At 64.5% G+C, this 14,669-nt stretch overlaps 1 protein-coding gene across 4 annotated transcripts; it reads right to left on the reverse strand.

The window, feature by feature from the left end:
- Window positions 1-480: 480 nt before the first annotated feature.
- On the reverse strand, window positions 481-9,332 carry MSANTD1 (Myb/SANT DNA binding domain containing 1). 4 transcript variants are annotated; one of them, XM_033419553.2, is made up of 5 exons: window positions 8,806-9,332; window positions 8,376-8,490; window positions 7,432-7,696; window positions 3,183-3,458; window positions 481-1,769 (listed from the first exon to the last, which is right to left on the reverse strand). In XM_033419553.2, exons 1-5 carry the CDS (start codon window positions 8,821-8,823, stop codon window positions 1,529-1,531), a joined length of 915 nt encoding a protein of 304 aa, XP_033275444.1. In that variant the 5' UTR covers window positions 8,824-9,332; the 3' UTR covers window positions 481-1,528. The 4 variants fall into 4 exon arrangements, with proteins under 4 accessions (XP_033275444.1, XP_049565242.1, XP_012386818.2 ...); XM_049709285.1 differs by lacking the exon at window positions 8,376-8,490; XM_012531364.3 differs by having other exon boundaries at window positions 8,376-9,332.
- Between the last annotated feature and the right edge of the window lie 5,337 nt (window positions 9,333-14,669).

A 14,669-nucleotide genomic window follows, 5' to 3' on the forward strand; every position in this document is an offset into this window, starting at 1 on the left:
CACCCCGCAGCCCCACAAAAAATCCCAGCAGTTTGCTGAGCAACAGTCAGAGGAGCTTTTCCACCCCATAAGTCACCTGTCACTAACCCACCCACTGTGTCTCCTCAGAACCCTGCTGTGTGGCAGCAACTTGCTAGTCCAGGGGTGAACCAGGCATTCCTTGTAAAACAGAGAGCCACGGAGGGTTTTGCTCATCACCCAGCTGCACGGGGTGGGGCCACAGTGCACCCTGCGAGGGGATCAAGGCGACGGGATGGGGACTCCCCCGGCAGTCCAGTGGTTAGGACTCTGCGCTTCCACCGCACGGGGCCCGGCTTTGATCCCTGGTCGGGGAACTAAGAGCCCGCACGCCTCACGGCGTGGCCCCCACCCCCCAAAAAAGGTGACAGGACGAAGCCCTCCACACTCCAGACAGAGGACGTGAAGACCGTGACGGGGTACTCTGTGCTTTGGACAAACAATCAGGCCCTCGGACAGGTAGACGTGTATCTCAGCAAGTTTTAATGAATCCGGTTCTTCCCATACAGAGAAAAGCGCTACAGCCATTAACTGAGACGTCTGTTCTTTGTGACTAGCTGTGACCTTTCACTGGGACCTGACTGCCATATCTCCTACCAAAAGTCACATATCAAGAGGCTTCTTTCTCCCCACTTTTTTGGAAGAGCGTCCTCAGAGCTACGGAGTGGCAGCGTCCCAGGCTACGTCCCCAGGGAGGCCCTGAACAAGACGTAACCCCCGGCTCTCCTGTGGTGCCTTCTTTCAGCCACCTGGGCCCAGATGAGACTCAGGAGGAACTGGGGGGCGGGGGGGCTCTGGAAGGGCTTTCCTGCTGGCAGATCTCGCAGCGCTGAGGCTCCCACCCCCAGCCCCTCTCCCTCCCGGGGAGGCAGCCCCTGGATGGCTGCCGGCTACGTGCGCCCACGGCCAGCCCGGCCCTGCCCTGCCAGCACTTTCACAACCTGCTGTTACCTGGCTTCTCCACTCACTCGCCTGCCTGCCCCCCGAGTGTCAGTTCCCCGAGGCTCGGCCTCGTCTCATCCCCGCCGCATCCCTGGGCAGAGACGGTGGAACAGGACAGGGTGTCCCCAGCGGGCAGGGTCACCGCTGTTATTAGCGCTGTCGGGACGCCCGACGTCCCGGGGGGACAGATGAAAAGGCCGCTGAAGGCGGTGCGGGCCTCTGGGGTTGGCCCAGGTGTTCGAGGCTCTCGGGGCCGACGCAGCAGACCCAGGGAGGGGGACACACCTGCCCCCGCGCTGCGTCCACCCGCTTCGTCTTGGGAGGGACCGCCTGCGCCTCCCTCCAGGGCTGCACCGTGACCTCCGCTTCCAGGCAGTGATGAAAATGACACGTTTAACATCAAAAGCCGTTCCGAGTACCGTCGACAGTGACGATACTGGAGAGCAGATTCCGGGAGGCTCTTCCCGGGAGCTGCCCTGCCGTGAGCCCGGGGCCCCGGCCGGCCGCGTGCCCGGGGGGCTTTAACGCTGGAGGCCGAGGCGGCGGCGGCGGGGGGCCGGTGGGCGGCCTAGACCCCGGACTTGGCGATGATCTTCTCGAGCAGGCTCATCATGCGCTCCTGCAGCTGCAGGCCCTGCGCCTGCAGGAGGCTGTGCTGGTCCAGCCCGCGGCGCACCTCGCGGCACGTCTCCTCCAGGGCGCGGCTGAGCCGGCGCTGCTCCTCCAGCATCGTCTCCAGCAGCCGCAGCTTCTTCCTCTGCAAGTGGCCGCCCTGTCCCTTGCGTTTCTTCACGGGCCGCTCGTCCGACCTGGAAGGACAGCGCCGGCGTGTGGACGGCTGGCCACGGAGCCCGGGCCTGCCCGACCCTCCCGGCCGCCACCGGGCACATGGGGTGCTGGGCTACCGTCCACGCACGTGAGGGCCGGGCCCTCCCACCACGAAGGGGGCACAGGCTTAGGAGGCGGGGGGTCCCTGCCACAAGAGCACCCCCAAACCCGCTGAGCTGGGTGGGCATGCCCTGGGCTCTCTGCTCGGGGGTGGGGCATCCCGGGTCTAACCGGCCCCCACGGGTGGGCAGGGAGCTGCCAAACCCCACCAGGCCCCAAGATCCTGCCCGTCCCCGAGCCCAGGCCCTCTGCTTCTGTGCAGAAGATTCGTGACCCCGCCAACCTCAGGGGCAGAGAGCAGAGCTCGGCCCCGAGAGGGAGAACAGCCCCACGTCCCAGTCCTGGTGCAATGCCTGGGGCAGCTGTCAGTCTGGGAACTGGGCTCAATCCATGGAAACAACTGTCCGTAAATCTCAGACTTCCCTGCAACTCGGCCTGGCCACCAGCAAAGGCATTTCTGTCTGGGGTCTTTGCTGAGAACAAACGGAGCAGCAGCCCCCCAGACTGGGGGTGTCAGACTGGAGGGGCCCCCGGAGATGCCTTCCTCACCCCACCCTACTCCCATCTGACAGACCTGAGACCAGGCTCAGGGGAGGCAGGGCCACAGCTCAAATCCACACTCTTCCTGTTCTCTCCCCCACTGGCCAACTCCTATTCATCCGTGAAAGCCCAGCCCAAACGTCACCTCCTCTGGCTCCCCGGCCCCCACACCACAGGGGTGTGTCTCCCGCACACCTGACTGAGGGCATCTTTAGGCAGGGTCAGCACACGCCTGGCAGGACGCCGTGGACGGCAGAGGGGCTGCGTCCCCCCACTGCAGCCAGGCTCCGAGCACACCCTGGAGGCTCAGCCTGACACCCCCTCCCCGGTGCTGAGAGACCAGCCGGCCCGGCCAGGCCAGGGAGAAGGGGACCCCAGGGCACGGTCTGCTTGGGGTAGGGGGAGCACAAGGGCCAGAAGCCGAGGGAAGGCGGGAGCGCTCGCCTCTAATCCCAGCCCTCCCTGGAGAAGGTCCTGATTTATCCCCATTTCACAGAGGGAGGCTGAGGCCCAGAGAGATCAAGGACTTTCCACACAGCTAAGCGGTGACGGAGCAGGAGATGCACCCAGTCTGTGGACATGACAGCCCAAGCTTCGGGAACCACCTGCCTTCCTGTCTCTGGCCTCCCTGCCCCTGGGGGCTGGTGCATACTACCTAGGCTTCCGCGGCCGGCCCGGGCCGGCCGAGGATGCCGCCGCCAGGACAGCCCCCTCGCGGCCCTCAGCCCCCTCTCCGGAGGGCGGGTGCCCGGCCCCGCTGGTGTGGAGGCAAGAGAGGGAAGCACACACACTACCTGAACTTAAGGGACAGTAAGCTGGAGGAGCTGGCGGAGCCATCGTCCTGGAAGCGGCCTTCGTAGGAGCACTGCTTATACGGTAAGTACAGAGGGGTGGACTTAGCAGACGGCGACAGGGACGCCTCGGTCTGGGACGTGGAGGGCCCCGGCTGCTGGCCGTCCGGCAGTTTGCCATCACAGGACTCGGGGACCTTGGCCAGAATCCTATCAATGGCTAGGTAATAGGGCCAGTCGGGCGGGACGGACTCGCTATCTGTCATGCATTTTAATTTCCTGAAACGAAAGACACAAGAGCCAAGGGTGAGAAACAGCTGCTCCCGGCCCTGCCTCGCCCGGCCCTCGGCGGAGGGGCACTCGGGGGCTCCGGACCTGGGGGAGCCACGTGGCAGCCAGGCCTCCCCAGAAAAATCGGCCAGGCCCCAGGGCCAAGGTGACATGGGACTCAGCAAGAAGTCAGGCTCGGGACCTACACCGCCTTGGATGTCGGAAAGGATGCACGTGCCCCAGTGTGAGTGCCAGGACCTTGGGCTCATTCGTCCTCTCTTTGCTTTTCTGGAATTTCTAAACTCTCTGCAATGAACAAATGCTGCTTTTTAGTAAGTTAACCGGCAATAACCAAATATATGGTATAACACCAACATGGGAATAAAATGTAATATAATGTGTTACGCAAACGTAAAGTACGGTCGTATAATCAACGCGCTTTTCTAAAGAGGACGCCCTGGGGAGCAAGAAGCTCAGAAGGTAAGAGCACAGGCCTCAGTGTCCAGCACATCTGAGTCTGTCTCTCGTCTCCATCGCTTTGCTGTGTGACCATCAGCAGGTCCATTAACCTCTCTGAGCCTCCATTTTCACATCAGTAAAATGGGGATGATCAAAGTAAGCTCCTCACGTGGCCGTCACTCTCGGGAAGATTTAAGAAGACAACGCCCGGTGTCTGGCAAACAGCAAGCTGTCAGATATTCTCGGCTGAAGGTGCCAGGAGGACCCGGGCTGGGCCGGACGGGGTCCCTTCCCACACTGCCTGACGTACCCCACCCCCACTCGGGCCCCAGGCCCAGGGTCTGCACTGCACGGCTCTGCCCACTGTGGGCCTGAGCCCATCTGAGGCCCTGCACCACGCTCCCCTCCCCTGCAGACGGAACCTGAAGGTCCCTGGGCCTTGGCTGTCCCCTGGGAGGTGAGGGATGGGGAGAGGCGGCCGCAAGACAGCTGGGCAGCACCAGCCAGGCCAGGAAGGAGGCCACAGGGTTTCCTGGGCCCCCGGCCTCAGCTTCCAGCCCCCATGTTCCTGCCCCTCGCTCTTCCCGCTGTGGCGAGGCCTTTGAGAAACAGAGCGCCCCGTGGCCAGACGGCCTCTGTCTCTGACAAGGGGCTCCCTGCCAGGGTGCAGGCACCGGTCACACTGGTCACTGCAGATAACGAGCTGACCACCTGAAAGAGTGGCCCCCCGCGGAGGTGCGTGGCTCAGGGCAGCAGGCAGAGGCGGGCCAGGCAGGACATGCCCTCGAGCAGCGCCCAGCAAGCAGACTGTCCTCAGCAGGAAGCCCGGGACGGGCCACGTGGGGACGAGCAGGCCGCTCCGGCTTCCTGACCACGGACCACCGTCCACCCCGCGGAGGGCGACACGGACATGGGCACAGCGGGTGGACGATGGTGCTCGGGGCCCAGCCCCCGCCCGGGCTCCCCCCCAGGCCCTCTGCAGGTGTCCCCCCAGCTCCTGGTCTGTCAACTCAAGCCAGCCCACTCCTCGGAGAAATAAGGAAAGGCCCGCCCTGGCGTGGGGAGCACCTGAACGGTGTGCCAACAAAACACCCCCCATGGAACCTGGCCACCCCCAGGCTTCCTTAACCAGCAATTTTTTTTTTTTTTCCGGTTACACTGAGCGACTTGCGGCATCCTAGTGCCCCAACCAGGGATTGAACCTGGGCGGCGACAGTGAGAGCGCAGAGTCCTAACCGCTGGACCGCCAGGGAATTCCCCCGACAATGTTAATATATAAAAAGCTGTCTCCGGGGCTTCCCTGGTGGCGCAGTGGTTGAGAGTCCGCCTGCCGATGCAGGGGACACAGGTTCGTGCCCCAGTCGGGGAAGGTCCCACGTGCTGCGCAGCAGCTGGGCCCGTGAGCCATGGCCGCTGAGCCTGAGCGTCCGGAGCCTGTGCTCCGTAACGGGAGAGGCCACAACAGTGAGAGGCCCTCGTACCACACACACACACACACACACACACACACACACACACACCCGTCTTGGGACTTCCCTGGCGGTCCAGCAGTTAGGACTCCGTGCTTTCACTGTCGAGGGCCCAGGTTCAATCCCCAGTCAGGGAACTGAGATCCTGCAAGCCCTGCGGTGCGGCCAATAAATTAATAAACAAACAAGGATTGTTTAAAAAAAGAAAAGCTGTCGTGAAAAAATAACTAAAGTCTCTGCTGTGGGAGGCTCTGGGTGGCAGGGGGAGAAAGAACCACTCGTGCAGCCAAAGCGTTGGCCTGTGAGGGGCTGTGTGGCCTTGGGCAAGTCCCTCTCCTGCTCTGGGCCTCTGTTTCCCCATCGGTGTACGGGAGCTGACAGATACCACGGTGTGCAAGTGCTTCCTAAACTGTGAAGTGCTGTCCGCGAGGGGGCCCTGGGCCCTCTCAGCCATACCCTCATCTCCTGTGGCCTCTGGGGCCCACATCCCTCTTCCAGGAATGGAACAGAATCCCTCCCCTGGGACTCTGAAGAAGCTTTCAGGATAAATAATGAATGAGCCGGCTAGACACCAGTCGGGGCCCTGGAGCTATGGAGTCAGACAGGAGCCCCGTAAGACAGCCTGCGTCACCTCCGCAGCTCCCTCCTCACCGGGCAGGGGCGGGTGGGGGGCGGGGGGCAGGTGCGCCTACACGCTGCTCGGCCCTTCCGTCAGGAGCCGGTGACTGGAATCTGACAGACTTTACCTAAGCGACTCCTCGGATGCCTTTGGACCCCAGCAGCCGCCTGTTTTCCACCCCGGGGCCTGGCTGGGGGCCAAGCTGGGGGTCAGAAATGGGCCTTCGGACAGGCCAGGCTCAGGACCTCCAAGGGCCAGAAAAAGTTAAATGGATGCAACTGAAACAGCCTCTGGTTGCCCAGGGCCCTGGGGAGCCCCTGCACGTCCCCAGGCTCCAGACGGGCTGGGAGCGTCAGGCCAGGAGGGATGAGGCCTCTCCTTGCTTGTTCGAGGTGGGCATGGGAGTCGGGGTGAGGGTCCTCTCACCCACGGTGTGGCTCAAGGTGCCGAGGCCAACCTGCAGGGCCTCGTCCACACGCAGCTCTGTGCCCCTGCCCACAGCGGCCACTAGGAGGGCCAGAAGTGGCCTGGGCTGGGACCAGCTGGGTCCCGGCACGGCCCCCTAGATGGCCCCCTCCCCGCCCCCCTGCACACTGACAGGCTCTCGGGGACTGCCCAGGCCGCCCCCAGGGCCCATGCTCTCAGTGCCACTCTCCCCCTAGAGCCCAGCTGCTGCTTGACCTTAACCTGCCCTGACCCACGCCACACCTCTGACCTTTGCCCTCCCTGTGACCCTCTCCTCACCGTGAGCCCCTGCAGATAGGCCTGGCCTCACACTCCACGGTGCTGGGCACGTGGGGCCACAGGGCTCCGTCCCGGACGCCAGAGCTGCCCCTGCCGGAGCCGCGCACTTGGCCCCGACCGGGCTCCTCCCACGGCAGCCAGGGCCGGGGGCCTCCTCCCGGGAGCGGACCCTCCTGGGCACTCAGGGCTTCTGCTGAGCCCTCCACACCCCGCCCAGGCCCCAAGGCCAGCGCTGTGCTGTGCTCACAGCAGGCTCAGCGGATGCTGAAGATGACAGAGCGGCAGGACAGGCCGGCTCGCAGGCCTGGTGGCTGAGCCTCCTCCGGCCTCAGTTTCCCGCCCACACAGCAGCACCCGCCACCCTGCGGAGCAGAGCCAAGCCTGGGGGGCCGAGTGGGAGTCGCCCGCGGGCCTGGGGGGTGGTGCCCTGGCCGAGGCCTGGGGAGCCGGGGTCAGCCCCAGCCCGGCCCTCCTGTGCCTCGGTTTCCCCCCTCCCCTCCCCCATGGCTTCTGCAGGTCCCCTCTCACTTACACAAAGCCAGGACCCCCCCACACACACTCAGCTCTGGGGATGTCCCGGCCGGGGCGGGGGCGGGGGCGGGGGGGCGATGTCCCTGTGCGGACCGCCTGCCCAGCGAGCCTGGGGTGCCCTGGGGCTCTGTGGCGGCAACAGCGGTGGCCGCGGGCCTACCTGTACTGGAAGGTCATGTTGGTGATCTTGATCTTGATCTCCTCGCCCAGCCGGCGCTCGCCGGTCATCTCCAGCAGCTTGCTGGCCATCTTCTCGTAGACCTTGGCGTTGCGCTTGGTCTGCTTCAGCTCGTCGAAGAACTCCTCCCAGACGAGCATGAGGCCGCGCATCTCCGCGTCAGTCCAGTTGCGGGCCCGCCGGTGCTTCTCCGTCTGCGAGGACATGAGGTAGCCGGGCACCTCGGCCGCTGCCATGCCGGGGTCACCTGCGGGGTTAAAGAGCGCGCTCGGGCCGGGCCGCGTGGGGCCTGCGCACCACGGCGGCGGGAGCCCCGCTCCTGGAAGGCAGCTCCTCGCTCAAAATGGGGCCTACATCTGACAGGCAGGAATTTAGTTAAAAGCTTTTAAACGGGAAACGTCATTTTGATGTCACGTTTCCATAGCAACAGGGCAACTGCATAAGCTACAACAACAGAAACCTTTTAACTGAAAGCGCAGGAATCAGGGCCGCCCTGACGGGCCATCAACATTGCAGTGAGCGAGCCAGACCCCAAACCGGCGGCCCGGGCTCCCGGCCCCGCCCCGCGCCCCAGCCCTGTCGCCAGGCTGGCCGGCCCAGGCCACCGAACGAGGCACCTCCGCTGGGCAGACCGGGCTCTTGAGAGGTGGGGTCCAGGCCGCAGCCCCCGCCTCTGCCCCGCCCCGGCTCACACAGGCGGGGGCCCAGGGAGGGCCCAGGGTAAGGCATTGGGGTGCAAACAAATGAGGAGACCCAGAGGAGGAGAGACGACAGACAGAGGGGTGGCAGGGGCAGAGACAGACAGATGGGGAGACTCACACAGGAACACACTCTTGGGGACCCGCAGAGACACGTGTGTGCACCAACACCCACCCACCTGCATGCCCTGCACACAGCCATCCTCCGGCCAACACGCTCACACTTACGGTACAAACGCCACCACCACCAGGCTGGGCGGGGGCAGGGCTCCGGCCCCGAGCAGACCCCTGGCTCGGCCACTGTCTGCCTGCTCCCCTCCTTGCAGGCGGGATGCTTGCTGGCCTGGGTGACACATGGGGTGGGCTGAGGGGCCGGCACAGTGCTTGAGACCAGAGAGTAGCTGGGAGCGGGTGGTGCGGATCCCTCCCACCATGGGCAGCCCCACCGCAGTCCTGATCGCCCTGCATCAATCAGCCCCATCCACACCCAGACCTGCCTGGTCCACTCGGCTGGGTCGGCTGCTCCTGTACCCCACGGCCCCGCAGGAGACAGCTCGGGGAAGCCTTGCTGAATAAAGGAGTGAACAAACGAAGGACTGACCTCAAGTAAATCCCCTCCCTTCCCAGCAGGTTGCCTAGACTTCACCTTCGGACTTACTGGCAAACTCTTTTTCATTCTTCAAAACCCTGTTCTGGCATCAGCTCCTCTCTGAAGTCTTCCTATTCAATACACTTTGGTCCTTCTTCCCTTTTTCCCTCCTGCAAATTGGACCTTCCTTGAGCCAGCCATTTATTTTCTGCCTTCCAGCTTTGTGACGCTTGCTAAGGCGACTGGGCACTGTTCTAAGTGCAGTATGTCTGGTACGTCTGTGTCTTCTACTTTGATCCTCACGGCACTCTTGCGAGGGAGGCTGGCACTGCTGTTATTCCCATTTTCCAGATGAACAGCCTGAGGGACAAAGGTGAGGTCACGCTGTGGTCAAGGAGCCAAGCTGGGCTCTGAACCCAGGCAGGCTGGCTCGGGACTGGGTTTGACTTGTGTTGTGCAGTGGCCGCCAGGCTCCCCGTGAAGGACACCGTCACGCCTCCTCTGCCCATGGTCCTGGGAAAACGCCCCTGCTGCTTCCTGGCTCCCCTGAGAGGCCCCCCAACGCTGACCTTGGACAAAGCGACCACTGGCACTGGCTGGGGTCCCCGGCCACCCACCCTCAGCAGGCCTCCGCCAGTGTTTGACTGAGGCTCAGGGGACAGGGACATGAACCTCCAGCGCCAGCCAGGTGGTGCAGCGTAGGATGAAGGAGAGCTCTGCAGAAGGACCGGCCAAGAGAGGCAGCAAGGCCGCCCGGCCCAGAGCACGTGCAGGACGGGCAGTGAGAGGTGGTGGGGCTGTAACGGGGAGGGCAGGACAGCAGGGCCTGAGAGCCAGGCTGGGGATGGGCCGCCACCTCGGCAGGGCCTAGGGACTGAGTGCCCACTGGGACTGGCCAGGGGACCAAGCCTTAGCCGGGCAGAAGACCAGAGCAGTGGAGCCTGTGGGGGCTTCAGAGAGAAGGGCCACCTAAGGCATCGGGACTGAACATTTTGAAGGTAAAACTCAAGCAGGTGGCTTGCCAGCAAGAGCCCTCACACCTGCTGGACGGGCTGCAATGGCCACGTGGTGCCCCCGCCCCACCCCCAGGCCCACGGGCCAGCGTGCCCATCCGTGAGCCTGCCTGGCATCCTCGGGGTTCCGGGGTGGCCTGAACTCGGGGGGAAGGGCTCACAAAGTCCAGGCCGAAAACCTCCACCTTCAACAGAGGACCCTCCTCGGGCCTGACTATGACAGGAGCTTCTTGGTCTGAGCCGTCCCAGGACAGGGAAGCTGAGCCTGGGATGCGAGGCGTCCCCGAGTCTCCACCCAGGTGCCCCCCCCCCCACCCACGTGCCCAGAGCTCGCCCTCTGACACCCTGCGAGGCGGGCTGAAGCCCTAGGCGGAAGGAGGGGAGGTGCTCAGAATGGGGTGGGCTGGCTGGGGCTCCCTCCCTCCCCCGCAGTCAGATCTTGGAGTGTAGAGGGGAAGGGCAGCAGGGGTCCCTGGGTCAGGGCCCGGGCCTGCCATCAGCTCCTGGTGGAGGCCCCTCCCTCTCTGGGGACACAGGGACACCACACAGCACCGCCCAGGAAGGCTGACAACTGCTGCACTCCTCCAGCCTGGGTACCTGGCATAGAGCACTCAGTAGTGCTTGCCAAGTGGACCAGTGACCGCAAGTCCCACCTCCTCCAGGAAACCTCCCCCCCGCCCCGCCCTAGATGAAGGATTCAACCTACCAAGTGGCCCTAGCGCTGGCTCTCTGTCCCCCAGAGCCTGTGCCAACCCTGACCATCCTCCAGGAGGACCTTTCTTCAACCACGACTCCAAGAACAGAGCAGGGCTGCCTCAGTGCATCCCAGCACCAGGGCCAGGGGGACCAAGGGAGAGGCAAGCAAAGCCGGCTCAGGGTCTCAGACCCAGCTCCACCAACTCGGGTTGTGACTCGGCCGTCCCCCCGCCCCCAGCCCCTGTCCTCACCTACAGTGGGGCTCAGAGCACAGGAGTCGTCCTCTCTGGACAAGTACCCACCGCCAGACATGCGGCTGGAGGCTGCACCTCCAAGGCCCTGGGACCCCTTCCCACGGCCCCCTCCCTCCCCCCACCCAAACCCTCCTTGGAGCCTTGGGAGAGGGCAGAGGCCCATGTGCTGGCCTGGCGGGGCTGGCGAATCGTCATCAGGAAAAGCTGCTGCCCCAGGGCACCCGGCCTGGTCAACCCCAGGACAGTGGGTCCCTATGCCTCCGCAGGGCAGCTGTGGCCCAGAGGCATCGCTGCCCGTGCTCAGCGTCCTGGCAGCCAGGCGGCTCGGAGGAGGCATCTACACCCCCTGCTAGGCCTCCAGCCAAACGTCCAGGAGAGTCAGGGTAAAAGGCTGGGCTCCAACCGTCTCTTCTCAGGTTTCAGGGGCACCGGAAGCCCTGGAGAGGGGGGCCCGGGGGACGCTCCCGGAAGCAGAGCCCTCACTTTCGGTGTCCAAGGACGAGGAGGGGCCAGGCAGGTGGGGAAGGCAGGCCCAGCTCCCCGCGGCCCCACGGGTGGGCCCACGTGCCCTCGGCTGGGCAGGGCTGTGAACCTCGGCACAGGCCTCTGCTTCCCCCTGCGGAGGCTCAGGGCAGGAAGGGGCGTCTCTCAGGGGCCTCCAGCACCTCCTGGGAGCAGGCAGCGGTGAGCTGAGCCCGTCTCCGAAGGCAGGGGTTTGGCCGAGGAAGACCCCCCAGCTGGGCAGAGGCAGGGAAGCACAGGGAGTGTGGGAGATGGGTCCAGGCCCGGGCGCAGGCAGGGCAGAGCTGAAGGAGGGCAGGTCGGGAGGATGGACTCCCTGGTGCCAGGGGGCGACGACCGTGCCGGCACCACCATCCTCTCCCCGCACGCACGGGAGCCCAGACCGTAACTTTCAGTCCTCCGCCTCAGCAGGCAGAACCCAACCCCGACCCAACGGCTCCACTGGGCCAGCCAGCCTCCGAGCACACCCTGGGCCGGGTGAGTGGAGGCCTGGCCGGTGAAGGCCTGGGAGTGTCAGGCCCCTAGAGGACGTGGCCGTGACGGGCCCCGGGTTTCCTGCTTGGAAGGCCAGTGGGGATGAGCTGTCCAGACGGAGAAGCCAGGCCGTTGAGGCCCCCAAGCTCGTGGAAACTGCAGGACACCCTCATGGTTTCCCAAGAGCCCTGGTGACCCCACAGAGCAGGCCCACCCTGTGCCCACAGGCCCCGGGCCCTGGCAGAATGCCCCGTCCGGCGGTGCTACCCTGAGGGGTGAGGCTGGGCCGGGCACCCCCAGACCCAGAAGGGCTCTCAGGTGTCAGGTCAGGAAGCAAGGGCTTCCTCTGAAGACAAGAGGGGTCTTGCCCTCTACCGAGGGCACCTGTGCACGGTGGCTGGAGGGTGAGTGGGGGACATGCCGTCGCTTCTTTCCAGGGGATCTGGGGGCATTTCCTTTCTGGAAACAGCAGGTGGACCAGGTGTGCCGGCCAGGGTCTGGCTGCCTCGCCTGGACCAGGGAGGGGCGGGTAGAGCTTAGGCAGCTCTGAAGGGTGAGCTGAAGGGGCCCTGGAGGTGTGTCGCAGAGGAGACACACCTGTGGAGGCGACATGATCTTCCCAAACGCGTAGAGCAACTCAGGTGGAAACGAACCCGTGCGGCCCGTCCACGAGGCCCAGCAGCTGAACGCTCTCCAAGCAGCTTCCTGCCGACACTGCCCGCACCTGCGGCGCCTGCGCACATCCCGACACCCTGTCTGCAGGCGTGTGCGGTCACACGGCCGTGACCACAGGCAGGGGCCAGTCCACCCGTGCTCGGCCGTCTCTCGGGGCCCCCACCACGGTCGGGCTCGGGGCCGCCCACTTCCCAGAACTGGGGGGACTTCAGCAGACACTGTGAAGCGCCTGCCCGGGGCAGCCCGCGGCCCAGGGTCTCTGTGTTTGCAGGTTGGTGGGCAATCACCAGCGCCCCGAGATGACTGTGACGCTCACTACCGGGGTTCCTGGGGGCTGGGAAGGACGGTGCCCACTCAGCTGAGTGGAGAAGACTTCCAGGAGGAGCTAGCATTTCAGGTGGGAAGAACTCACCGGCTCAAATAGACAGGGCAGCATCGCCTCCGCTGTCGCCCAGGAGCACGGGGGGGCAATGGCCAATGAGGCGGAAGGGGCAGCTAGACCATGAGGGGCTCAAAAGTCAGGTCGTGGCCCCCGAGTGAGCCCCCCAGAACCTGTGCCAGCCCTGACCGCCCCTCCAGGGTAGGGCTCCGGGCGAAACCCCACGGCCCCTGGGAGATTCCACCAGAACCGCTGCAGCCTTCGCGGCCGCGTGTGCGGGCAGGAGGCCCGCTGTGAGGTGGCCTGCGGGTCGCCTCCTCAGCCCCGCACGGCCAGCCACCCGGACCGGCGGCCCCCGACCGAGGCACTGGGCTCATGCTGGTGTGGCATCAATTCCTGCCTCCCCGCCGCGGGGTCTAGGCTCTCCACAAGCAAAGCAGGCCTCACCCAGCAAGTTATCGCTTAATTCTTTTCTTTTAATTCATAAGTACAATGTTTGTAGCAGTTTAAAAAATTAAAATGTACATCTCACGTCAGACCTCCCTTTCCTCTCGCAGACAGTCACGTCTGGGCCAGGCTCCGGGATGCACCCATCGCAGCCCTGCTGGTGCCCAGCATGGCAGGGACGGCGGGGACAGTGGCGGCGGCGCAGCATGAGCTCAAACCCCTGCCGATGGCCACTCCGCCACGGCTCGAGGCAGCGAGTACGGGCAGGTGGCCCCACTGAGCTCAGAGCCCAACCACCTTCGGCAGGTCCACGACGGCCACAATCCTCCAGGGCCAGGGGTCACCCTGCAGTGACTGTCTGGGGCCAGATGCTCCCACATGGGCTCGAGGGAAGTGGGTTGCTCCAGCTGCTTTAGAAAGTGCCAGGCACAGGGGTAGAGTGCCCCTGCACCCTCCAGGCCCCTTCCGGTTGTCACCGCCACCTGAGCGGCCCCTCCCTGCTGAGCGCATGCCCAGGCCCGTGGTCCCCTCCTCGCGGGGGCACCCCGAGCTCCCCAGCGAGCCTTGGTGGCCTTCGGGGTGGTTTTCGCATCCCCGCCTGTCGCTCCAGCGGGCAGAACGGCCCTGAGTCTCACCCTGGCCAGGAGCTACACTTTCGGCCACGGCGCAGAGGGACAAAGCGAAGCCACGTGCCAGGAAGAGACGTTATCAAGATGGAACCGAGTCCACACCTGCAAACCACAGACAAGTGGCCCACGCCACACGGCCCCGGAGGAGTTTCCCTGCGGCACGGCCGAGCGCAGCTCCGTGAACCCGCGCTGACAGCAGGGGCTCCCCTCGGCTCCACGGATGAGCCGCCCACGCCCCAGGGCTGGGCAGTGACGCCCGGCCACGAAGGGGGCCCTCTGGGGTTCAGGGCCTCCTCTGATGCCACGCTGTGGGTGTCTGGAGGCGCCTCAGCGTCTTCCTTCCTCCTGAGAGGATACAGGGCTGCAGGAGTGGGAGAGCCCGCGGTAAAGGGCACTAGGAGGCTGCAGAGCCCCTGCCTGGCTCAGGGGCCGCCCCGGGAGGCACGGTTCCGAGAAGGCGCGCAAGCGCGTCGCCCACCAGCCCTCCCCTGGTTTCACTCAGATCTTTCCTGTGTCACCAGCAGGAAAACAAAAACACCCCCCCAAAAACACAGAAAACAAACCTGACAATCACATCAACGATACGTTCAACAAAATGTGGATTGGCGGTAGGACTGGTGCTCGCCGTAGACTTTCAGGAACTTGGTAACGTCAGTCCCTTCTGCAGAGAGCTGACGAGGTGGACTGTTTTCTCAGTGGGATTTTAATGACCCCATGCAGCCGACTCCACAGGGCAGGTGTAAGGAAGGTCGGCTTCTAGAGAACTGATGGCCACTCTTAGAGGCCTCGCCTGTCTGTGTCTTGATGAATATAGATACATACAAACACATTACACACGTACTCA

This window comes from Orcinus orca, chromosome 4, assembly GCF_937001465.1.
Source record: "Orcinus orca chromosome 4, mOrcOrc1.1, whole genome shotgun sequence".
Lineage (NCBI taxonomy): Eukaryota > Metazoa > Chordata > Mammalia > Artiodactyla > Delphinidae > Orcinus > Orcinus orca.

Coding starts and splice junctions, on each gene's coding strand:
- MSANTD1 (XM_012531364.3), bottom strand. CDS start 8,823: ATGAAAAAGAGTTTGCCAGTAAGTCCGAAGGTGAAGTCTAGGCAACCT. Junction 3,459..7,431: donor AACATGACCTTCCAGTACAG/GTAGGCCCGCGG, acceptor CTTTCGTTTCAG/GAAATTAAAATGCATGACAG. Junction 1,770..3,182: donor TTACTGTCCCTTAAGTTCAG/GTAGTGTGTGTG, acceptor CTGTCCTTCCAG/GTCGGACGAGCGGCCCGTGA.